The sequence below is a fragment of the Nelumbo nucifera genome, chromosome 1 (assembly GCF_055504915.1).
Source record: "Nelumbo nucifera cultivar China Antique chromosome 1, China Antique-T2T, whole genome shotgun sequence".
NCBI lineage: Eukaryota > Viridiplantae > Streptophyta > Magnoliopsida > Proteales > Nelumbonaceae > Nelumbo > Nelumbo nucifera.
The window spans coordinates 202232624-202258969 of NC_142649.1; the positions used below are offsets into that span (position 1 = coordinate 202232624).

General features: G+C 36.6%; 1 protein-coding gene across 6 annotated transcripts; it reads left to right on the forward strand.

The window, feature by feature from the left end:
• LOC104610510 (dynamin) lies at positions 1-23732 on the forward strand. 6 transcript variants are annotated; one of them, XM_010277163.3, is made up of 7 exons: positions 8-459; positions 1856-1944; positions 4471-4546; positions 18515-18564; positions 18647-18904; positions 21160-21198; positions 23348-23614. In XM_010277163.3, exons 1-7 carry the CDS (start codon positions 315-317, stop codon positions 23531-23533), a joined length of 843 nt encoding a protein of 280 aa, XP_010275465.1. In that variant the 5' UTR covers positions 8-314; the 3' UTR covers positions 23534-23614. The 6 variants fall into 6 exon arrangements, with proteins under 6 accessions (XP_088751998.1, XP_010275464.1, XP_010275465.1 ...); XM_088895874.1 differs by having other exon boundaries at positions 9-459; positions 18647-18839; XM_010277161.3 differs by having other exon boundaries at positions 11-459; positions 18647-18970.
• Positions 23733-26346: the final 2614 nt, after the last annotated feature.

The following is a 26346-nucleotide window of genomic DNA, read 5'->3' on the forward strand; positions in this document are numbered from 1 at the left end:
TGCGATTTTTGAGATAGAGTTCAGTCTATTGTCCGGAGATGTTCCCAATATTTTCAACAGGAATTCAGATTTCCTACTCACTTTTGCTGCCCACTCTCTACTCACTTTTCCTACTCACTTGTCGACCCTGATCAATTTTTGTCGAGTCGAGTCCGCGCGCGCACACAATTCCACTTTCCACACACGCTGAGCTCCAAATTCTAACAGGCAGCGGCAGGTGATTATGGCCGTGGAATGCCGTATTAGGTCGCTGTTTCTACCTTAACTTTGGAATCCAGAGGAAGAAAAGGTTTGTAGTTGAGACATTTTGTCGAATGGAGAACAGCAAAAGTACTAATCTTCCGAGGAGGCTTGCAATTCAAATAGAGAATCCGTTTGCTTTGAAGGTGGGTCAAGTCTTTACAGGTTTTGGCATCGGTTGTGGTGTTGGAATCGGCGTCGGACGCCCTTTAAACTTGGGTACGTCTCTCTCTCTCTCTCTCTTTCTCTCTCTCTCTCTGTAGCCTCAACATGAACTTGGGAGGATTTTTCAGGGGAAATGATGGTGCAAATCCGCATAAGTCAGCTGGTATTAATCTATGTAAAATTTTCAAGCGTTTATTCTTTTAAATTTGTTCCTAATTTATTTATTTATTTTTCATTCTGTAGTTAGAGGTCTTGGCATACCTTGCAGTTCATGATGCATTTGATACAACATTTTGAATAGCATTCTCTAAGAAGGAAACCTTGAAACAAACACATTGTCTAGCAGATTAAGGCACCTTCATGCGCTCATTTTCTTTATATGTAGAGAAAACAAGGAAAGTCTGGTTTCTTCTGTCCAACAAAATGTGGTGTTTCTGTATCTTGTTGGCCCTTTTCTTTTGTTTCACTTAAATAGAAAGTTTACAATTATTAGAAGAAATCGTATCCAGAGTATCAGATATCAACTATGTTAAAGTTTTTATTGTCGAACTATTGAGCATGTTCAATTAGTCATACACTTCGCGATTTTGTGAAGAAGAGTTTGATACTTTTATACTTATTGCTTATATACTTGTCACCTATATTTATTGCACATTCATTTTATCAGCTATTGACTATTCAAGATCTTAAGGAATCAAAATGCTGTGCATAATTATAGTTTAATATATGCCTCTGCAATACTCCTTGTTCAAAGTAAATGAAACTTCAGTTACCCTCCAATCAGTAATCAATTATGAACAATGGTTCTAAGTTCCAGCATGTAGGAGAATGTGAAGTTGCTTTAACTTGGGCAGTACACATGTATCAGATGATACACCATTATCTTTCAGATGATAAAAAATGCCTAGAATTACCATATCAAACAATTTTGAATTCTGATGGAGATAAGGTGGTTTTGGAATTTGAATGGCATGAATATCGTATTGGGATTCATCCTTTATTCCACAGCAATTAATTCCTTTATGTGTTACTGTAATTTTTCTATGCACTGATTTCAACTTGTTTTATTGATGTCTGTATTGAGTTTTGATGCTATTATCATGACCTGAGTCTAATACCACTTTTACTGGCTTCTCAATTCATTTCTTCTTGATTGCTTTTTATACACCATACATCATTCCTCATGCATCATAGCCATGATCTTGAATTTCAGGAAAGAACAAAAGAAGGTACAAGCCTTCAAATTTTGATAATTTCTTTATCTTTTTGTATCTCATGATGGTTAGGAATAGTAAAAGAAAAAAAAATCCACTTTATTTGATATGAAACTGGATTATTATATGACCATTTATGGATTAAGTGCTACCCTGATGTGTACTCCAAGCACTCATGTTTTGTTTCTGTTAGTATTCCTGGTGGTTGAACCTTAGATTTCATCCATGTGGCCCAGGTGCAATACCAGCACTGCAACAAGTTATGAGTGCAACCAGAGGAGCAACAGATGCTTTTTCAGGAATTGGAAGACATGTGAACAGCTCTGTATGTTGAACCTAAACTCTTCTTTATCTTGTTTTTTCTTTATGTCATTAATTTTTTTTTTGTTGGGGGGGGGAGAATTACTTGTTTGCTTGTTTGGTTTCTATGTTGAACATTTTGTGATTGAAATGTTTTTTAACCATGTCCCCTTTCCTATTTACATTTTCTGTGTTGAATATTTTGTGATTAGACAAGGAGACCCATTATCCCCTTTCCTATTTACATTGGTTGCAGAAGTGCTGGGGAGATTGATCTCTAAAGTAGATTCTAGGGATTTGATAAGAGGCTGGAGAGTTGGAAGAGAAAACATATCACTCACACACTTGCAGTGAAGGAGGGGATATCAATAGGATTAGAAATCTTAAGTTCACTATACAACTGTTTGAACAAATGTCAAACCTTAAAGTGAATTTTGAGAAAAGTTGTATAGTTGGAGTCAATATGGGAGAAGGGGAATTATGTGAGTGTGCAGACATTTTGGGATGTGTAATATCGAATTGGCCTCTAAACTACCTTGGATTACCATTGGGAGATAACCCTCAGAAATATGAGTTTTGGGCTCCTGCTGTGGAGAGGTTTGAAAAGAGACTTGCCAACTGGAAGAAAAACTATTTGTCTTTGGGAGGGAGAATCACTCTAATTAGGTCCACACTTGCTAACCTTCCGGTTTACTTTTTGTCAGTATTTAAGGTCCCGGTCAAGGTGGCTAGCAAGCTGGAAAAACTAATGAGAGGGTTTCTATGGGAGCCAGGAGAGGAGAAGGACCATAGGGTTAGGTGGGAGATGGTGTGTAGGAGTAAGAAGGAGGGAGGTTTGGGAATTGGGAATATAAGGAGTAGAAATCTAGCACTACTAGGGAAATGGTTGTGGAGATTCTCATTGGAGAGTGAAAAACTTTGGGTTAAGATAGCGAGTAGTATTCATGGGATGGCAAATAATGGATGGGATTCTGGGATTCTTGCAAGGACTACAAGAGCATCTCCCTGGAAAGCTATTCAAGCTATTTTACCCTTGTTCTCTCCCTTGATAAGGTATGATGTGCACTCAGGTAACCTTACTAAATTTTGGGAACATATTTGGGTTGGGGACTCCGCTTTGAAAGATCAATTTCCAGGCCTTTTTGCTATCTCTACCATGAAAAATGAACCAATTTCCTCCTTCCTTGTACCTTCTAATTCACCTTTTGGTTTTGGTTGGAACCTGGGTTTGAGAAGAGCTATCAGGGACACAAAGTTAGATTGTTTTTCAGCCTTATTATCCGTCATGGATGGGGTTTTCCTTTCTCCAACAAAAGGCAGATAATAGAATCTGGACTCTCACTCCTTCGGGGTCTTGTGCCTCCTTCTTTAAGGCCCTATTACTTCCCTCTCCTATTGGTTTGTCCTTCCTGGTTAAAGAGGTGTGGTGTCAACCTATTCCTCCTAAGGTTGGGAGTTTTTGTTGGGAAGCCTTCCTGGAAAGAGTTAATATAGGGGATTTACTTCAAAGAAAAAGACCCAATAGATGTTTATCTCCTAACTGGTGTGTTCTTTGTAAATCTGATGGTGAGTCTGTATACCACTTACTAATTTCTTGTTAGTTTGTTAAAGGTATTTGGGAATGGTTTACTTCTTTGTTTGGGTGTAGGTGGACCCCTCATTTGAATGTGCAAAGTTTATTCACATCCATGCCTCGCTGGACAACAAAAAGGGCCAAGATCATGTGGAGATGTGTTAGGGCTGCAGTATGTTGGACTGTTTGGGAGGAGAGAAATTCACGGATTTTCTCAGATAAGGAGAGAAGCTTGGAAGCAATCTTGGAGAGTATCCATGTTAGGGTGATACATTGGTTGAAAACTTTATAACTGTTTATAGACTTCTCAGTTGATCAAATGATAAGAAATTGGAAGGAGATTGCAGATTCAGCTCCGGTGAAGAAGACCTCAAGTTCTTGTTGGACACCTCCACCTCAAGGGTTTACCAAACTGAATTTTGATGGCAGCAGCATGGGTAATCCAGGGCCTTCCGGAATAGGGGGAGTGATAAGAGATGAAAAAGGGAACTTGTTAGCTATGTATTCCGGTCCAATTGGGGTGGGTGATTCTCTAAGGGCTGAGATTCTAGGAGCTCTTGAAGGGATCCAAAGGGCTAAGGACATGCGTATTAAAAAACTGATCATAGAAGGTGATTCTGAAATTGTGGTGAATTGGCTAAAAGAGGATAGCTCTAAGCTCTAGATTTACAACAATGAAAAGAGGAAGTTTAAGTGGCTGACTAAGGACATCGAAGTTCATTGCACATGGATAAAAAGAAATGCAAATTCCTTGGCAGATGGGCTAGCTAGACAAGGGGTGAACAAAAACTCTCTCTTTTGGGTTGTGTTGTAAGTTTTTCATGGTTTGGGTGTACATTGGTATAGTAGGGAGTTAAGATTCTTTAGCTCCTTTTCTATGTAACTTCCTAAGTTCTCAATTATTAATAAAATTTACTGTTATTGATAAAAATATGTTTTTAACCATGTGTACATTGTATTTTGGCTTTTGTTTATTAGTTGAGAAGATTGGGAGCAAAGAACATTGAAGCAGGAATTGGATGTGGAGTTGGTTTTGGCCATGGCTTTGGAGTTGGTACGTATTGTTTCCAATCTTCTACCCATGACCTTGTAGAACCTTCAATTTGCCTTAAATCAAAATATTCACCAGTCTATTCCTTAGTATTTGTTTCATGTAACCAAATTATCTCATTCTTTTTATATATCTCTACTGTGTTACAAATTGGTGCTAATCCAAAGTGCTATTATTGTTCATTGCCAATAATGTTTTCTTCAAACCAATGTTTTAAAGGTGTGGGAGGGGTACGCTTGGAGGCATGCCTCCAAGCTAGGTGCCCCCAAAACACCTTGTGTTGCCAGAGGCGTTTATACCTTTGAGGTGTATGCCTCAGGTGCAAGAGGCATACACCTCATATGCTTTTTTCATGAGATGTTATGCACACCTCATACAAAAAGTCAGAAAAAAAGAAAGGAAAGGAAAGGAAAGGAAAAGAAAGGGAAGGGAAAGAAAAAGAAAGAAAGAAAAGAGAAAAAGAGAAAAGAAAGAAAAGAAAAGGGAAGGGAAGGAAAAGTAAGGGGAAAGAAAGTGGGCCAGGGGCGAAGCCCTCCATCCCCTTTTCTATGCAGCCCAATTTGGTTTTTTTGTGCTACCCTTTCAGTTAGTGTTATGCATCTTCATTCTTCTTAATATAAAATATAAAAATAAAGAAAAATGAAATCCTCCTTCCTCTTTTTGCTCCCCCCCCTCCTTCTTGTTCCTCCTCATCCCCCTCCTCTTAAGGAGGCTTATGCCTCCTTGTGTTCTGAACTACACACACCTCCAGGTAGTGGAATGCCTCATGTCATGCCTCCATTTTTTAAAACATTGCTTCAAACACAATATTCCCTAATTTCTTCATTCTTAACATCCTACCATTTTATTTTATTTTTTCAATAGTTTTCTTCTTTAATCACAACCTGTATGATATCTTTTAATTTTGTTTTTCCTCTTTTTTTTGGGTAGAACACCTGTATGATATCATCCTATAGAACTTCTCTATTTAATTAAAATGGCAGTTATCAAGTGGATTGTTATTCCGAAGAAAATAGAGCAATTCTTATGCATGCCAACTTGATATACTCTCCAACAAGATTGGGACTAGGAATGGCAACTCGGCAGAGATCATATTCCCTGTCCCTTAAACCAATTTTGAAATAAATCTGTTGGTTCGAGTGGTGAAGTGTTGGTGGTCTTCTTTATCTTTTATGTTTTCTTTAGTCTGTTATGGGCCTTTAGTTATTGGACCTAAACCTGTTTTATTTTATTATGCCTATGTGTCCCATAACTAATCAGGGGCATTCTAGTCTATTCCTGTAACATCTTATTGTGAATATATATAATAGCTTCTAGGGCTGGCTAAGAACACATTGCCGCCCATTCACAAATTTCTCTTTTCTTCTCTTCTCTTCTCTTCTTCTTCTACTGCTGTATTTCAGCTAACAAAATCTCCATCCCCGACCCCAGTCCTTGCCAGGGATAAAAGTTATCCTCCATCCCTGATCCCCGATGGAGACAAGTTCTCTTGGTTGTAGGGCCCAAGGAGAGGTTTTCCCGGCAGTTTATGCCCTACTAGTGGTAGAACAGATCTAGGAAGAAGGACTGAGTGGACAGTCCTAGTTGTTGTCTAGGAGTTAGAACAGATCGCAGGGGGTGGTCACAACCCAGGTTTAACTTCCAAAAGTGGTGTTTTTTGACAATAGAAGCTGCTCTCAGTCCAGAACTGGTTACAGAGAGTGCTTCAGTCCATTTATAGAGGGTGCTTTCAGCCTAGTAACAACTCCGGTAAGTCTGAAATCTTGTCCCTCTTGTTGAGATTACAGCTGTGGTTACTATAAGAGGAAGAATATGTCTTCAATATCAGGAGAAGTGTCCTCTAAGGACAATAGGATTGGTGGGAGGTCTTCAAACCTGGAAAACCTAGATCTGCATAGCTTGCAGATCACCATTGTGTTGTTAGATGAATACAGCTTTAGAGAATGGTTTGTTTCAGCCAAGCTTTTCTTACTTCCCAGGAACTTATGGGTTATATAGATGGATAGAAGAAGGAACCTAAAGAGGATGATGCTGATTATTCAACCTGGCATAAGGAGAATGCCACTGTTATGTCCTAGCTGCTTGCCTCAATGACTCCAAGAGTAGCAAGGACTGTTTAGCACTTCCCTACAACCTCTAAGATTTGGGAGGTGTCTAAAAGCTACGGACAATGGAAAGATAATGCAAAAATTTATAGGTTAACCCAAGATATTGTTGCATTGAGACAAAGGGATATGTCTGTTGCAACTTTGCAACTTTAGGACTGTGGTAAGAATTAGACCACCGCTTTGTATGTGATTAGGAAAATACAAGAGATAAAGAGAGTCATGATAAACAAATTGAAGAAGGCAGAGCTTTTAAGTTCTTGGCTGGCATAAACCCGATGTATGAGAGCATAAGATCCCAAATTTTGGGAAGGGATGAACTTCCAGATTTACATCATGTTTACTATCTTGTAAGGAATGGAGAGGTTAGAAGGAAAGAGATGCAAGTTGACATCCAAGTACAACCTGTTGAGCATTCAACCATGATTTCTTCAACCCAAAAGGGGGGCAAGCATTCATACAAGAGGCATCTCAAGTGCTCTCATTGTGGAGATGACAGACATTTGAAAGAGACTTGCTGGATTCTTTATCCTCACTTGAAACCAACTGCATTAAGGGATGACAAGAAGCCTCAAAAGGGTCAAACAACAAGTGGAAATGTTGTCATAAGTAACAACGGTGAAAGCCCAAATAACACACCTACAGTTGCACCTCCTCCAATGGGGCAGACCACTAATTCCCACACATTAGGGTCCTTTGATTTCACTGAATGAGGTAGAAATCCTTAGTCGAGCCATGGCTCGTCTAAGAAACAATTCCCTTGCTTCTACCTCTCTTGCCAAATCAGGTATTGTTTATGCTTACAGTGTGACTAGTCCTATAGTGTATAATTCTTGGATTATTGATTCCGGTGCTACTGACCATATGACACACATGTCTTCTTTATTTTCCTCTTATCATTTGATGTCTGGCCAAGATAAGATGAGAGTTGCTGTTGGTTTCCTCTCCACCATCTCTAGGAAAGGGGAGGTTAACTTAAGCAAGGATCTCTCTCTTAAATCAGTTTTACATGTTCCCAATCTTGCTTACAACTACTTATCTGTTTCTAAGCTTACAAAAAATTTAAACTGTAGCATAACTTTCTTTCCTACTCGTTGTGTCTTTCAGGACAGATTGACGAAGAGAATGATTGGGAGCGGTCATGAGTCTGGAGGTCTCTGTTATTTTGGTGCATACATCAGTTCAGCCTTACAATCATCTGCTTTTAGTGGTCGGGATAATGAAGAGTTAGTAACTAGGTTACATTTGTGGCATGCTAGACTAGGTCATTTACCTTTTTCTTCAATGCAAGGATTATTTCCTGAGTTGTTCAAGTGTGTTTCGAGTAAGAGTTTGGTTTGTGAAGTGTGTTAGTTGTCAAAACAACTCCTGATTTAGTTCATTCTGATGTATGGGGCCCTTCACCTCTTGTTTCTATAGATGGCTTTTGTTACTTTATCAGCTTTATTGATCACTGTTCACAATGCACATGGATCTACTTGTTAAAAGGGTGTGATGAAGTACCACGGATAACCATGGCATTTTGTAAAATGATTGAAACTCAGTTTGGCAAGAAAATTAAGTCAATCATCTTGTGCTAGTACCCTTCAATAGAATGGGGTTGCTGAGCGCAAAAATAGACATTTATTAGAGGCAACTTGAATCTTAATGTTTTAGCACAAGGTTCCCAAGAACTATTGGTCTCAAGCAGTTCTTATAACATCATATATGATAAATAGAATCCATTTAGGGTGTTGGGTATGAAAACTCCTTTCTCTGTCCTTTGTCCTAACCTTCCAGATTTCCCTCTTCCTCCTAGAGTCTTTGGCTGTGTGTGTTTTGTTCATGTTAAGGATCCTAAGAAAACTAAGATGGATCCTAGGGCTACAAAAGTGGTCTTTCTAGGGTACTCTCCCACACAAAAAGGTTATAAGTGCTATGATCCAATTATTAAGAAAAAATGTCACCAAGGATGTGGTGTTTTTTGAGTCCCAGTCCTATTTTTAGTCCTCCAAGAATCCTCTTTAGGGGGAGACTAGTAGGATGGAAGAGGGTTTTTCTTCTCCTTCCTTTTTTGTGCCTCTTTTAGCCTCGGGTCTTCCATCTTGTCTTCCTGATCCTCACAGTTTTAGTTGTCCAGGTGAATCTAGTGAGACTCCCATTGAACCTGTTACTACTCCTGATTGCCCAGGTGAATCCAGTGGGACTCCTACTGAACTTGTTACTGCTCCTGATGTTGAGGATGTGACTGATAACATTAATAGACAATAGAAAGATATGAGAATTGCCTATAGAAGAAGGAAAAAAGATCCTCCAACTTGTGGCAACAACCAATCGGATTTGGATCAATCTGTCTCAATGGTTCTAGGTAATCCTATCACTCATACTCATGGTTTCAAATGTCGCAACATTTCGCTAATGTCGCTCGACATATGTCGATGTCGAGGCTCACCGACATGAAAATGGATGGTAATATAAAAATTACATTATTTCGGTTGACGTTTCCTATATTTCAGAAATGTTGACCAAATCGGTCCAAATAACAAAAAAAAAAGATGGTTTTTCCTATTATGTCGACTAATGTATATTAATAATATAATATATTAGTTATACTAAAATAATACAGTATATTAATATAAATTATTCCATTAATAATTTCTATTTAATATTTCAAATAAAATATTTATAAAAAGAATTAACAAAAAATAAAAACAAAAGAATAAATTAATTACTTTATAATATAAAACATACAATATTTTCAAGTAATAAAATATTAACTAGTTAGTATTTTTAAAATATTTATTAAAATCAGAAAGTTTATTAAATTTTATAATAAATCATGTTCTAAATTTAGTATAAAAAATCAGAATAAATTTATTAAATTTTATACTAAATCATAATTTATTATAAATATAGTATTAAAAATCATAATAAATTCGTTAAGTTTTATAATAAATCAGAATTTATCATAATCTTAATACTACAAAAAGGAGAATCAGTTTATTAAATTTATAATAAAATATAATGTATTATAACTTTAATATTTAAAAAATCAGAATAAATGTATTTGTATTTACTAGTGTGAAATAAATATATTAGAATTTATAATAAATCAAAATTAAAAATAAGAAAAGAAAATATCGGATAACCTTGTAAAAACATCAAAATGCATAATAAATCAGTAAATTGCCATTTACTAATTTGTTATTTATCTTAGTTTCTTAGCTTTATATAATGGTTGGGAATAAGATAATAGTCTAGAAATATGTATTAATGCTTCTTTTATCATTTTAAAAAATATCATTGCATATTTCTACATATTTCATAATATTTCCACAGTGTCTCTAATTTTTACAATATTTCCCCTTGACATTTCCGACATATGTCCTATATTTTGGTAAGCGACATTTCCATCGACATCGACATTTTAAACCTTGCTCATACTTTTGATTTGGATCTTCCCATTGCTCTTCGTAAGCCTACCTGTTCTTGTACTACTTGACACTCCATTGTTGAATACGTTTCTTATTCCATCAAACTCTTGTTGGATTCCTCCACCTCATGGCTTTATTAAACTGAACTTTCATGGCAACAGTATAGGTAATCCAGGGCCATCCGGAATAGGGGGAGCAATAAGAGATGAACATGGGAATCTATTAGTTATGTTTTCTGGACCAATAGGGGTGGGAGATTCCTTGAGGGCTGAGATACTTGCTGCTCTTGAAGGGGTACAAAGAGTCAAGGATATGCAATTTAGTAAGCTGATCATAGGAGACTCTGAAGTTGTGGTGAACTGGTTAAAAGCGGATAACTCTAGGATATGGAATTGCAGCAATGAAAAGAGAAAATTTAAGTGGTTGACTAAGGATATTGAAATTCAGTACAAATGGGTAAAGAAAAGTGCAAACTCACCAGCAGATGGTCTAGCTAGGCAAGGGGTGAACGGAAACTCTATATTTTGGGCCGTATTGTAATTGTATTTTGGTGTTCAATGATTGTTCTAGGGAGCTAAGATTGTTTAGCCCCCTGCTTTGTAATTTTTCTTAAATCTTAATTAATACATTTCACAGTTATTGATAAAAAAAAGTTTCTTATTCATGTTTATCTCCTCGTTATTATTCCTTTGTGTCTGCTCCTTTTTTTGTTCATGTTCTTGCTAGGTACTCAGAGGTAGTGTCTAACCCAAGATGGAGAGAGGCGCTATGAATGAGGAAATGAAAGTCTTAATGTAGGTCGGGACTTGGGAATTAGTGGATCTACTAGAAGGGAAGAGCACTGTGGGATGTAAGTGGGTGTTCATTGTGAAGCATAAGGAGGATGGGTCCATTGAAAGATATAAGGCCAGGCTAGTGGCAAAAGGGTTTACTTAGAAGGAAGGGATTGACTACAAGGAGACTTTTGCTCCAGTTGCAAAGCTTAACACAATTCGAGTTCTATTGTCATTAGTTGCAAATTTTTCATGGGAGCTACATCAGTTGGACGTGAAGAACGCTTTCCTGAATGGTGATCTACATGAGGAGGTATTCATGAATCCTCCACTTGGTTATGATTTTCATGGGAAGGTATGTAGGTTAAGGAAAGCATTATATGGACTTAAGCAATCTCCTCGTGCTTGGTTTGAAAGGCTTTGTGGGGCCATGAAGAAAGTGGGATACACTCAGAGTGGTGCGGATCGTACCTTGTTCATAAGAAAACAGGGTAGCAGGCTTACAAGACTTATAGTCTATGTGGATGATATGGTGATTATAGGGAATGATCTAGAAGAGATAAAATGATTGAAAGAGTTCTTGGCATTTGAATTTGAGATCAAAGATTTAGGCCGTCTGAGATACTTCCTTGAAATTGAAGTTGCAAGGTCACAAGAGGGCATTTATATATGTCAAAGGAAGTATGTTCTTGATCTTCTAGAGGAGACAGGTGTGATGGGGAGTAGACCAATAGATACTCCAATAGAGCAGAATCATTGTCTCTAGGAATCGATTGGAGAGGACTACCTTGATAAAGAAAGATACGAAAAGCTGGTGGGAAAATTGATATGTCTATTTCTTACCCGACCTGCTATAGCTTATGCAGTGCATGTTGTCAGCCAATTCATACACTCTCCAAAGATTCCTCATATGAAAGCAGTTGAAAGGACCCTCAGGTATTTGAAGACATGTTCGGGGAAAGGAAGTTTGTTCAAAAAGCACAATAAATTTGAAATTGAGGCGTATGCTGATGCAAATTGGACTATCAATTGGAGATAGAAGGGAAGCCTACTTCCGGATATTGCACATTTGTTGGAGGGAATTTGGTTACTTGGTGAAGTAAAAAGAAAAATGTGGTTGCAAGATCAAGTGTAGATATGGCACATGGTGTTGCAAAACTATTGTGGCTTAGGACCCTCCTTGGTGAGCTTGGGATGAAGGTTGATGGTCCTCTCAAGTTGTACTGTGACAATATGGCTACCATCAACATTGCAAATAACCTAGTACAACATGATAGGACTAAGCATATTGAGATTGACTGATACTTTGTAAGAGAGAATTTTCTCGGGTGAACTTTGCATTCCTTACACACCCTCTGAGATGCAGGTTGCTGATGTTTTGACAAAAGGACTGTCTTCAATGAAGTTCCTAGGCTTACTTGGCAAGCTAAACATGACTGACTTCCATGCTTAGCTTGAGGGCAAGTGTTGGTTCAAGTGGTTAAGTGTTTGTGGGATTATTTATCTTTAATGTTTAAGTTCTTTAGTCTGTTATGGGCCTTTAGTTATTGAGCCTAAACCTGTTTTATTTTATTATGCCTAGGTGTCCCATCACTAATCAGAGACATTCTATTCTATTCCTGTAACATCTTATTGTGAATATATATAATAGCTTCTAGGGCCACCTGAGAACACATTGCCGCCCATTCACAAAATTCTTCTTCTTCTTCTTCTTCTTCTTCTTCTTCTTCTTCTTCTTCTTCTTCTTCTTCTGCTGCTGCTGCTGCTGCTACTGCTGAATTTCAGCAAACAAAATCCCCATCCTCGACCCCAATCCTTGCCAGGGATAAAAGTTACTTCTTCTTCTTCTTCTGCTACTACTGCTGCTGCTGCTGTATTTCAGCAAACAAAATCCCCATCCCCAACCCCAATCCAGCTAGGGATAAAAGTTACTTCTTCTTCTTCTTCTTCTGCTGCTGCTGCTGTATTTCAGCAAACAAAATCCCCATCCCCGACCCCAATCTTTGCCAGGGATAAAAGTTATCCTCCATCCCTGATCCCCGATCCCCGATGGAGACAAGTTCCTTGTGGGGACCCAAATCCTTGAAAATTTTAAATTAATAGTATTTTAAAATAAATTATATTAAAATAAAGAAAATTTTAAAACATAAATAATATTTTAAATATATTTTAATATATATATATATATAATTTAAATAATTTAAATAATTTAAATAATACCATATATATAAAATAATATATATAATTGGGGGTGGGGTGGGGCGGGGACTTCATTCTCCATTCCCGACCCTGACCCCGGTCGGGGATCCCTATTAATCTCCATCTCCAGGTCAGGTACCTGACAGAGATGGGGAAAATTGTCATCCCTAATTGGGACCAGAAATGGACAATTTCTAACGTGTGAGAATAAGATTATAAACATAAGTTAGATACCTATTGTTTGCAAGCCAAGGATCTAGTGACCACAAGTTTGCATGCTTACCTCAAATTGAGATGAATAAGATCTACCATTCTATTGCTCTGAAGGAGGATGTTTATGCCAATTTTCTGCTTTAGTAATCACATTCTTTGTTTCTGCATGAAAAAGAGGACAGAACATCAGAAAAAAGGAAAAGGACATTGAATGGATCTTTGCAGTCATTCAACTAGGTTATTTGCTTTAGTTGAGTCAAGCCAGATGGACAGTTTTAAATTCTGGTTCCACACTTTTTTCACCTGACTGGAGACTGAATTTGGAAAAACTTTGAGTTTCCAGTTGAAGAGCATGGAGGTTTTAAATGCTGAAATAAGAGAACAAACAAATTTATGTAATCACCCTATTTATTTATTTTTGTTTTTCTATTTCCTCCATTTCATTCTTATATATATTTTTAGATAAATCATTTTATTCTTATGTTTTACAAACTTTTTGTATCTTTATTTATCTTTTTTTTTATTCTCTGCCATTTTCCTTTTTTTTTATCTGAATTTGGGTTCAAAATATTTTGATTTTCTGGATATCCTGGCAATTCCCATTGAAACTGGAACTTTCTGAATTTCAAGTTCCAATGTAACTTAAATCCAAAAAGTGGATGATACCCCAACTCCCACATGCATCCTACGTGTAATCAAACCTAATCCTTCAATAAGCAAATATCACCTTCCATGTCAGCAGTCTCCCATATGGAGGAATAAATAATTAGAGCACCTTACTCACAAATGAAAAGGATTGGGAATTAGTTAAAGCACAATCAATCCATCAAAACTTGGGCCACCTCTTCAAGTTTACTTTTACAGTGTTTTTAACGACTTTGGTAAATATAAAATAAATACATAATGAAAGTAATAGATAAATATAAAATAATATAATTTTTATTATTCATCTGATAAATAAAATTACTAAAAAGTGAAGAAAAAATTTTAAATGTGTGAAAACTTCCAAAATAGTAGGGACAAGACAAAAGATAGATCAGTAGAAAAATGTGCAATTGATATACTCTCAATAGTTCACCAAGGTCTTATTGCAGCTTTCTGGGGGAAACTCACTGTGTGTTTAATGTATTTAAATCTTCATTTTTTATCAAGAATAATTTTGAATAAACGGTTATCATTGAAATAAATAGAAAAAGGGAACTGATTTTGGCCCATCCCTTAAACACAAAGGACCCCTGTCTGTAATAACAAAAATCAATACATAGGGGTAAGGGGTATTTCAGTCTTCTAAAACATGCACATTTTGACTAATGGTTAGGGGTTGTCCCTTTATAAAGAAGGGGATGTGCCCAAATCACTCCCCACAACTGAGAAGTATATTTTTTCCCCAAAAGTAAAACTAATCAGACAGAATGGAAATCAGTGGGCAAAGATGTGTTTGAATTATTGCATTCATAGTTTGTTTTACTAATACTATATTTTGAAGATAAATTATTATCAGATTTTTTTTTTGAAAAAGGTAAGGCTACAGTTGATTACCAAGAGAATAAGAGAAGTGAAAGGAAACTAGAAAAAGAAGAGCAAAGAACAGAAAATTTAAAAGGATAACTGTTAATTGGCCCCATTCACCTATTTTGCACTTTGCAATTCATTTTCTTGCATTTTGAGATAGTTCTGTAAGGAAAACATGGCTGAGACTAGGGCTGTTATCCTTTGGTCTATTTTGGAAAAAAAGGAGCTAGGCTGTGTTTACTGGCTTAACAAATATATAAATCTCATTGTACATACAATCTCACAATTAATAAAGCTTTACTGTTATCTATAAAAAAATACAAGAATTTTTAATGAGAAGAGGCTATCTTAAGAAGCAGTAATAGAAAATATCACTATCAAAGTGGTGAATTGGACATTATGAAGTCCATCGGTTTCAGATCATATCAAGCTAAATTATGATGGGTGTAGCATTGGCAATCCAAGTATTTAAGGGATTGGAGGAGTCTTTAGAGATTGCCATGGGGCTGTGGTAGCAATATATTCAGGACATATTGGGGTTTAGGAATATACAAAAGCCAAAATGCTAGCAGTTCTACATGGAATAAGGATGGCCAAGAGGCTGAATATGAGAAACTTAATGGTGGAAGAAGATTCTAAGGCCATAGTAAGCTGGCTAAAATATGAAGGTCAAGGAACATGACAATATGATCACACTGAAAGAAATCAAGCATGTAGCAAGGGAGGTGATTATTTCAGTTAGGTGGCTACCTAGATCAGCAACTTATATGGCTGATTCACTTGCAAAACAAGGTGCAAGTAGAGAGAAGATGTAGTGGAGGGTCACAAATGAAAGTTATTTAGAAAAGATGTAAACAGAAACAGAAGGGCAGGTGAAAACCAGCCCTACAGAGGGAACTAAATGCATGTACATGACATTCTTTTTCATAAATCAATGAAGTTTGTTAACAATAAAAAAATAGTTGTGAATTTTAAAAATGTGTAAATTACTAAAAAATAGAAATATGTAAGCTGATGTTTTAAAAGGCGTGGGAGGTGTTCTCCTGGAGGCATGCCTCCAGGCTAGGCGCTCCCAAAACGCCCTGAGGCGTATGCCTCATGTGCTTTTTTCATGAGGCATGCTAGAGGCGTATGCCTCATGCGCCTCATGTACATCTTATATAAAAAGACCAAAAAAAAAGAAAAAGGAAAAAAAGGAAAGGAAAGGAAAGGAAAAGAAAGAGAAGAAAAAAGAGAAAAGAAAAGGAAAGGGAAGGGAAGGGAAGAAAAGATAAGGGGAAAGAAAGTGGTTTGCCCCCTGCCCCTTCGGCTGGGGGGCTTCGCCCCCTAGACCCCCCACCCCCTTTTTGATGCAGCCTAATTTGTTTTTTTGAGTTAGGGGGGGTCTTGCTCCACTTCGACAAGACCCCCCTTTCAACTAATGTTATGCATCTTTATTCTTCTTTAAATAAAAGATTTTTATTATAAATAAAGAAAAAATGAGATCCCCCCTTCCTCTTCATCCTCCTCCTAACCCCCTCCTCTTAAGTAGGGGTGCAAGTCAGGCGGGTTGGGCCAGGTTTCTGTATTTTTGAATGATACTTGGTAGAGGTGGGGGCAACTTTTTCATCATATAGGGTAGCTGGTAGATATTCCAGAAACACCTCAAGTGGTTGAGCGTCTGAGACAAGTTGACACATGAAACTAACAGATACTTAAGGAGTGATTATGACAATGAAACAGTAGTTTGCTGAGTTTTCTAAATTACACTAATGGTTTCTTTTTCTTTGCTTTTTTTTTTAAGGTATTTTAAGCTGTAGGCTGAAGTGTGACATGCTCATGAGGCATGAGACAAGGATCCTATCTTTTTCAGCCATCAAGTCAAAGATTGTGCACCTAATCAGCATGTCACATTGCTTTAAGAAAAAAAAAAAAAACTTAGAAGGTTAGGGAAATATTTGGTTGCAGTTTAAAGCTAGAAAAGGAAGGTAACTCTTCCTGAGGCCCCACCTATTTCTTTGGACTTCCTATTGTGCCATCAGAAACCAGGTCCCAGATTAGGAATTTCAACTCAATTCTCTTTTGAAGTTTGCATGGGCTGGGCTCTGTGATAGTCCTTCCCTTGTAGGTTTCACTAAGTCATGTGCACGTTCTGTTCACATTGCACCTTAACCATTATTTCAGCCTTAAAATTCTCATGTGAGTATTTTCTACTGCCACTGATCATTTTTTCTTTTATGGGGTTGCTATATAAGGAGAAGAATGAATCAAACGATGCTCTAAGCTTCGCCTGATATAAGTGTTGACTGTGTGCCATACTAGTCATTTTTTTCTATTATAGGGTTGCTATGTAAAATTGTATTGCTCATCTCCACATGTTAACATGCTTCCTCCTTTTAACCTATATCTTTAAAAGCAAGAAGTGCAAATGCTTCCTCCTTTTAACCTATATCTTTAAAAGCAAGAAGTGCAAATGCTTCCTCCTTTTAACCTATATCTTTAAAAGCAAGAAGTGCAAGGGGCCACAGTCAGGTGCCACAGGTTTAGTGGAATGCAACTAGAGCTTGAGATGTAAGGTGCAAAGTGAAATGCATTCTTGAACAAAGTCAGGTGCCACAAGCTAAATGGTTTAAACTACAAAAATCCTAGCTACAAGCTACAACAAGCAAAATACTCATTCAAACATCAAATTCAAGGTTAATTCATCAAAACATGTCAACGAGCCAGGCGAGGGATCATAGTTGTCAAGGCGTCGCCTAGGTGACTAGGTGCCCTTGGCTGGGAACCTAGCCCAAATGCCTTGACTTTTAGCAACTAGGTGCCTGCCTAGGTGACTAAGCGCCCACCTAGGCAACAAAAATGACAAAGGTGAGCATCTTTTATAATATCATTTATATTTCTGTATCTTATTAATGTATGCATTAATACATTTTATTATATGCTATATATATCAATATACTTTGTTGTAATGTTTTACTATTGAAATTTAAAAGATCAAAGGGTTTTGAGGAGAGAAAAAAAGAAAGAAAGAAAGAGGAAAGAAAGAATAGAATTATAAAGAGGTTCTGTTTTTTTTTTTTTTTTTCTATTTTCTCTCTAATTAAATAAAACAGAAACTCCATCCTTGTTTTTTCTATTTTACTTTCTATCTTGAATATTTATCATATAAAGTTGACCTTCTTTAGCTGCTAATTAATTCTCTACTAAATCCTTATTATAGAAAAATTATTTTTAAAAATAATTAAATTAATATATGTAAAAGATTTTTATCTTTTAGATGTGATGATTTGCCACATTTTTAGAGGAAATTTAATGTTCTTAATAAAGAGAACTGTTATTTTTTTAATTAATATCTTGTAGTTGTTTAGATTTGAATCCATTTGGGATCTGTAACCTGTCCTGTGTTCTGAGTAGCCACTTGTTGTTAGCTCTCCTGTTGCAATGAGTCTTTTCTGAATTAATAAATTTCTTACTTTACCTTTTAAAAAAAAATATACATGCTGAATGATATATAAAACTAGGGAACTAGCCAAAAGTTAGATTTTTATATTATAAAATTTTTATTGCCTAGGCGACTAGGCGACTAGGTGCCCTAGTGTCACCCAGCATCGCCTAGGCGCCTTGAAAACTATGTTAGGAATATCTCACTTACCATTGAACCTAGACATACGCTTTAAGGCACTGCATTAGATGCACATTTTAAATATTCTCCAGTTTATATGCATACATTTTAGAAGTTTCTCTTTCTAGAGGTATCATTTTGATGTTTAATGGCAGGTCTTGCTATCAAGCCAAGGGTGATTCATCATATTCAATCTTGTCTTGGAGTATGTGATCCTCTTGCATCACAATTTATAGCATCTATTTCTTTTCCACTAATCTAACCTAATTCTTATCTTTATTTTTCAGGAAGTACTAGCAAAGATGATGATGAAGTTCGGGAACATTCCTGGTCTACCTAGTCAAAATGTACTCCCAGGGTCCTTGCAGAGCAGCATGAGCATGATAAATGACACCTCAATGCAAAACCAAATTGGAAATATCATGCAGTCAGCATCAAAAACTATGGAAAATACATCTCAATTCCCATCTAAAGCTGTAGGTATGAGCACTGGGTCTAAGTACGCATCTTCATTGGACACTTCCCTGGGCAGTCGCACTGAAAAGGTTATCAGCAATTTCTTGCAGAATTCTGTTTTGAAGGATGGGGAGGAAATTGGGTCTAATAATTTGGTATGTTATGCAAATATAGTAGCATGCATATTTTACTTTTTTTTTTTTTTTTGAAGAATGCTCTAATATTTTCTTCAAAAGGGGCTAACATGTAAATATTATGCATCAAGAAGATGGAGAGTACATAAAGGGATGTACACTGATGCACAAAATATGAATAAGCAGCTTCCCCAATAACAAAAAAAATGACATGGAAATAGAGCTATTACTATACAAAATAGCCAACCCAATTCCTGAATTAACAAGAAGAAACAAGTGCATATGCTGTAGTTTTCATTTCACTAGGATCCATCTATTCTGAACATTCAAGTTCTCCAATGATTCCTGGATCTCTTTAGCAAATGCACTAGGTGCTATGGACCATTGGCCTACTACCCACACTTTAGCACCATTGGATGACATTGGCCTAGTCTCCCTCAATGGGCAGCTATGAAAGATTAGAAGAATGATTTCTGATATGGACTGCCATTAGTAGAGCTTTAACATACACTTTCAAGGAATCTGCATCTGTAATGGTCCTGCTAAATGCCAAATATAAACCTCTTTCTGCCTTGGGTGATACACCTCCAATCTCTGCCAGTGCCAGCACTGGATTCCCTTTGGAGCAGCTGTCAAATTAAGTATGACTTGATCCATCCACAGCAGGGGGAATGCAAACTCTCCTGGTGGTTCTCCTGGGAAGGGTTCAAGTCTGATTGGTCCATAATCTAATGCATGTTGTGCTTTTGCAATTTCTGATTCAATAGACAATATTGTTGCTCTACATTGTACTTTCATCTGTGTCCATGTTTAGCAAGTACTATTTCTAGGAAACTGTTTCATGGTTATGCTTCTCTTCAAGTTGCCATTACCTTCTTTGTCCAATATTTATAATTCAAATGCATCTTATCAGATGGTTGAAATGAACATTATCTTATTATTTTGTCTTCCACTGGAAAACCATATGGTTGTCCTAGACAACTATCCAGAAGCCACTAGGACAAATGCTTAGAGCAGAATTGGTTTTCTGATTTTGAGTGGACACTAGACAGGTGCACTTATCAGTTTGGTGCAAGAGTGAATTTTTTTTTTTTTAAATAGGAAATGATAAAAAAACTAACTATATTTTTAGAGATACTATTTTTTACTTTCAGAAGAATTTATTTATTTCATTAAATGATTCTTTACATTTTTTTTCAACTATCATAACATGGATTAATCTTTCTACACGGTTCTTTGGAATTTTGACAGATTTTTGTTTTGTTTTATCTTGTGTTTTGATGAAAATTTTCTGTTGTGGTAGGTAAATAATCTTGATCACAAATCTATTGCTTCTTAAAGACTTATTCATGTTATGATGTTTTTGATCATTAACAGAGGGGTTTTATTGATAGAAAGCAATGTAAAAGATGTACACCAAGAATACAAGATGTAAAAGGTTACTCAAACATGGAACAAGAAATACAACCAATCAATCTAACCCTGCTCCATAAAGAGTCCCTGACTATCCACTCCTCCACGAACAAGTGAATCAGCCAATAAGTTAGCCGATCAAGGAACCCAACAGAATTCTGCTTGTAGATAAGCATACGAACTTGTCAGATCTTTTGTCTGAGATTCCAAGGGCCAATCATGTCTCCTTTTAGTCAGCTTATAATTGTTTTAGAATTGCTTTCCACCCCTCCATGACGGTATTTATCCCATCTTAATTCCTGATCATCCACTCCCCAATGAGCAAGTGAATCAGCCAATAAGTTAGCCGGTCAAGGAACCCAACAGAATTCTGCTTGTAGATAAGCATTCTAGCTTTTCTAATCTTTTGTCCGAGATTCCAAGGGCCAATCTTGTCTCCTTTTAGTCAGCTTATAATTGTTTTAGAATTGCCTTCCAGTATTAGCCCATGAGATTGTGCATCCTTGAACTAATTCCAGTCCTTGTAGAACAGTTGTTAGTTCATCTATGACAGAATTTGTCATTCCCGGTGTCCCAAAAGTCAACTTATTGATGTTATGGTTTATGATTTCCCTCAAAAGCAATGTGTTGAAGCTTGAAACTCCTTACAACTGGAGAAAATTAATTTTACTACTCTCAGTGCTTTTCATTCAACAACCACATGGCTTTTATGCATAATACTAAGTATTTAAAGAGTTGGTATTACATGGGCTGTCTTATGGTGGGATGATATATTTATGTTCATCTTTCATTTACAGGTGGAGAACTTCCGGTTGGAAAACAATGTTCTTCAAATGGTAAAATTGCCCCTCCCCCTCCAATATTATCTTCTTGATATCTGAGTTCAGTTAAGTAATCAATCATTTTGAGACACTGAGGACTCTGTTTCATTCTTTTTGGCTGTCTGTGATTGAACCTAGAAATTGTGAAGCCTAGACACCAACCCATTCAATACTCTATAGAAAAATGAAACACTTGCTCCTGTTTCTTCACCACAGTAGCTTGTCAGCCACTGTTCCCTAGTCTAACTTTCTTTCTTTTTTTCTTTTTGTTTTTTCTTGGTGAGAAAACCTCTTAGTCTTTGTTAAGTCCTTAAGTTTGCTGGACAGGGAGCAAGTTATTAAGATACTCCCAGACACAGCTTAAAAAAATAATAATAAAGAAGAAAAAGGGCTTTCTTATAAGCCCAGTCAGTCCTATTGGTGGGTTGAAACATTTTAATAAAGAAAGGGGCCTGTAGTCTAGTTTAGTGAACAACAGGCCCCAAGTTAATTGGGCTTGTTTGTAATGCAATAAGCATTTAATGGGCCTACAGTAGAGCCCATTTAATGGAACAAGCCCTAAAAGAATAAATCCATTTTAATTAATTTTTTGTGAGGTGTCCCACTTATTTATAAGGGGATGCCACTTGTCCTATTCTAACAAGAGGGCTATTTTCCCTCCTTTAACCACTTGAAGTGGGGGGACACATGTCACCCTAGGGGAGAGTTATTTTCCCTCCTCTAACCACTTTAAGTGGGGGGACACATGTCATCCTTGGAGGAGTTTTCTTCTCCCTCCTTAACCCACTTTAAGTGAGGGGACACTTGTCACCTTAGGAAGGAAGAGTTTTCTTTCCCGTCCTTAACCCATTTTAAGTGGGGTGACACTTGGCATTCTAAGAAGAGAGGAGTGGGAAGTTACTTAACCACTCCCTCCTCTAATATAAACCCCTCTTCTACAAGGAGAAGGGGCTAATGCCTTTTTGTTGGCTAATTCTATTCAGTTGATAGAATTTATAGCAACAAGAGACAAACCAAAGGAGAAAGAAGAGAAGATTGTGGTGTGGAAGAAAAGGGAGAAGGGGAGAAAGAAGAAGGTAGGGATTGCAGTATTTCTCCTCCACCTCTTCATTATGATACTCCTACAACTTCCTCTATAAGACTTATGTCTTTTCTTATACTCCTTTCACACACTTTCCTTCTTTGTTGTTATTATTTCATTTTTTTTTCTTCTCCTTGTCTCATTTTAATCATATGTGAGGGAGACAACCATCTACAGCCTTGTTCATGAAACTTGGCTGATTATCGTTCCTCTCAACCTATTAACCTATGTGTGAGGGGAAAAACCATCTACAACCTTGTTCGTGAAACTTGGTTGGTTCCTCACACCATGATAAATGCACATAACCACAATTTAAAGGCCATTTGCAGCCTTATTGATTAAATATGAATTTTTATGATACCTATTTATTTGTTATGTATAAAAAGTTGATTTATTTGCTGGTTTTCTCTCAAATAAAGTGAGAATATATACCCGAATTGAAAATTCTGTAGAAAAATGATACTTAGTTTAGTCTCTATTCATTGGTACTTTCTGTGCCCCTAGCAGAGATGTAATTAAGGGAATATCTACGTGATTTCTCGAATGGGGCTTACCCAAATAACAAAAAAACCCAGTTATTAGTCTAATTGGGTGAATTATGTTATGTGAGAAATTATACTAAAAAAAATTCCACCAACAGTCTTATGAAAGAGATTAATGGGAGTAAAGAATTAACGATATAAAGGCAAACTCAGAGCAAAATCTGGTACAAAGGAAAACCAACCTAAAGAAAGAAGAAAGGCTACCAGAAAAATTGAAAAAAAAATACTGGCTTCTTGGTTGATCTAGAAATTCATTGGAATGAAATATTCAACTTGGATGCTATGATGCAGACTTCTTTCATAGTATGATAGTGTCCAGTAATCACTTATAGACCTTTGCAGTGACACTATGTCATGGAGAACTGGACTTTAACCAATAACCTGTTGAATCTAATGAAGCTAGAAATTCTGAAATTCTGAGCTAGCCATTTTAATCAGACCAAAACTCCCTCTGAATCCTTTCTGCATTTCTTTCAAGGTGTTAAACAACTACTTGTTTATGCAAGCTATTTATTAAAATAAAATATTTCTATGCATTCAGGTATTGAAACACCAGCAATTCATCGAAGAGCTGATGGAGGAGAATGAAAAGCTTCGTCAAATACTTGTTGATGAGTTGAAAGTTCCAGAGAGCAAGCTCAAAGCCAGGAATACGAGTAGAACTAAATCACTTTCCCCATGTTCAGATTGTTTTGAATGTCGCAGAAGACAACAAAGATCAAAATAGAGATGTATAACTTGAAGACAAACATAAGCTTTAAAGTTGCAGCAAGCCAACAATAAAAAAAAGGCTTTAAATTATTCTTTACTATACGCTTGTTAAACCTGGAGTCTGGACATTTTGTTCTGGTGTTTGAACATTTTCTCCTGGACGGCAGTTTAGTCCAATTCATTAAAAAATAATATCAAAAAGCAATTTAATGGTATCAAAGGCAAATTGAAATGGAAGGAAACAATCATTTGAAGAGTTGCCTTGTTGAAAAGCATGTCATTAGGTCGTCTTTCATCAAACCATTTAATCTAAATTGATAAAAAAACAGATGCACTTGTTAATCTGACCTTTCTGAAAGTAATATTTTCAACCCAAAGCATTTTTGTTAAACTGAGGGATCTGCAAATCCATCATAGTATATATTTATTAGCATTTACCCTGTTTGAACAATGTTAACCTCCATGGTCTTCAAACTCTAAATCTTGAGACGAAGATCTCTACCTTTGGGTGTTTCTAACTGCAGCTTCAATAGCTTTAATAACAATTACCGACTCTCCTAATTGTTCTACATTGTAGACTAACATTTTCATTGGGAGATAATAAGAATTCAATGTTCAATGTTCTTTCCTTGACTATGGTCAGTCATGTTCATTTGATGCAGAAGTCTGTCAAAGCGTCTGCAAGCCCTTGCAGTGAAACTCTATTTGACTTGTGTTTGTCTCGTTTAGTAGGTGTGGGATCAAAAGCTAAATAACTTAACGGAATTCTAACCAGGGATAACTTAACTAGGAGGGGCATGCCTTTGGAGTCCAATAATTGTGTTGTGCGATGGGCATGTCGAATCAGTTAACCACTTGATGTTACACTGTGGCTTTTCCCACGAGGTTTGGTTAAGGATTTGGTAAGTGTTTGAGGTGCAAACCTGCAACCCAGAATCAGTGGTAGACTTCTTACAGAGCTGGAGTGTAGCTGGTCTAACCAAGAGGGGGAAGGTAGCATGGAATATCACTCCTGCAGCAGTTTTTTGGTGTGTCTGGCAAGAGAAACTCATGAATGTTCAAAAACAAAAGCAGTTTGGTAGACTCAGTTTTTCAGAAAATCTTGGGGAAATTGTTTTCCTGGCTGGCTATGAACAAACTCTGTGGGGAAAGAAATCTCAATCCCTTTTTGGTATATGATAATATTTTTGTAAAGCAGAGGGTGGGGGTTTAGGGTTGTATGGGCATTGGCTGCGCATCCCCCTTTTTTTGTATAGCAGCTTGTATTCTGTTTTTAGTTTTCTTAATAAATTTAAACCTTACTTTCTCTCTCTCTCTAAAAAAAAAAAGAAATCTGTTAATGTATAGGACCCAGATTCAGATTTGGATCAACAAGGTGTTAGATCCAGCATCAGATCAAATAAATGAAATGAAATACTTGTTCGCACCATGCATACTTCTCAATTTTTGTTCCTGGTGAAAGTCTTGTTTGCAAATTATTTCATTATAACCTTGGCACACCCTAATTGGATAGTCTTGTTTGCAAATTATTTCATTATAAACAAATGGTATCTTTATATGCCATCTGGGTTGATTGCACTTTTTTATGTCTGCCGATGCATCGAACCAGATCGATGAAAACTCAAGCCAGTTGTCATCTTTATGGGTGTTCACCTCTATGTATGATTCCGTTTTTAAAAACTAATAATATAATAACATTTTTAAAGCCAGCATAAGGCTAATGTAGTAAAAGAATTAGCTTAATTAGCTAATGGGGTGTCTCTAATCGTTTTATTTTGATTTTAGATGGGATCCAAGTGCAAAGAATTCATCATCTAAGAAAGAGTTATTGAAATGTTGTTAAATAATTGAGGCCATTTTTTATTTCAAAAATTATATTACCAAAAAAAAAAAGGTTTGAGAAAATGTCATTTCTCTTCAAGTAAATGGATTGGTCCTATAAACCATGCAAGTTCTGAGAAAAGTAAGAGCATTAAGTATAGCTGAAATGAATCATTGCAAGACTAATAAAACATAAAATCAGAAACAAGCACATTAAGCTTAATCAGTGACAGGATGAGGAAGAACCAACTAGCTAGGGTGGCATTTCAGGTTTTAAAAACTATAGTTAGAACAACATTTTCCTTAAGAGAGAGAGAGAGAGAGAGAGGTGGGGAAGGTTCATCCTTCCTTAGAATAAACCAATTTGGCCATTATCATGGAGAAGGTCAACTCATGTTTTATTAAACGAGTTTTGATGTAGATTGCATGGTTCCGACTTATTTGTTGGAATTGTTGGCATTTTTTATTCAGGATAAAGGTTAGTTGGTAGTAGTAGTAGTTGAAGGTTAGTAATATCTATAGACTATAATTGATGTAGTTGTTGGTTTTGAACGTTGAAAACCGGTGACGCGCTATCATGTTCATGTAGCGCAGAGTCTAGTTGCTGATAGTGATAGGGATGTTTGGGCACAAGGATACGCTAGGCATTTTCAAAGTGATTTTTTTCTTAGTTTTCTTGTTTGATGACAAGGAAATCATGAAATCTCTGTGTAACAAGCAATCCAATTTGGAAACCGGATTCAGTCAGAGCAAAGTCCGTTTAAACAATCATCATAGCCTTGTATTGGGAATATCTCCCCATCAAATAAAGTATATACATATGGAGATGTTCCCAATGTAAGACTGTAAAGACTATTCGAACAGTGTTCAAACAGACCTTACACTAACTGAAGCGGATCTCTCCAATTAGGAGGTAGAGGATGCATATTTTGTTATTACAAATTACATTACAGGGGATCAAGGGGGTGGGGAAAGAGTAGGGTGCATGTGAGGTCCACTGACCTTGCC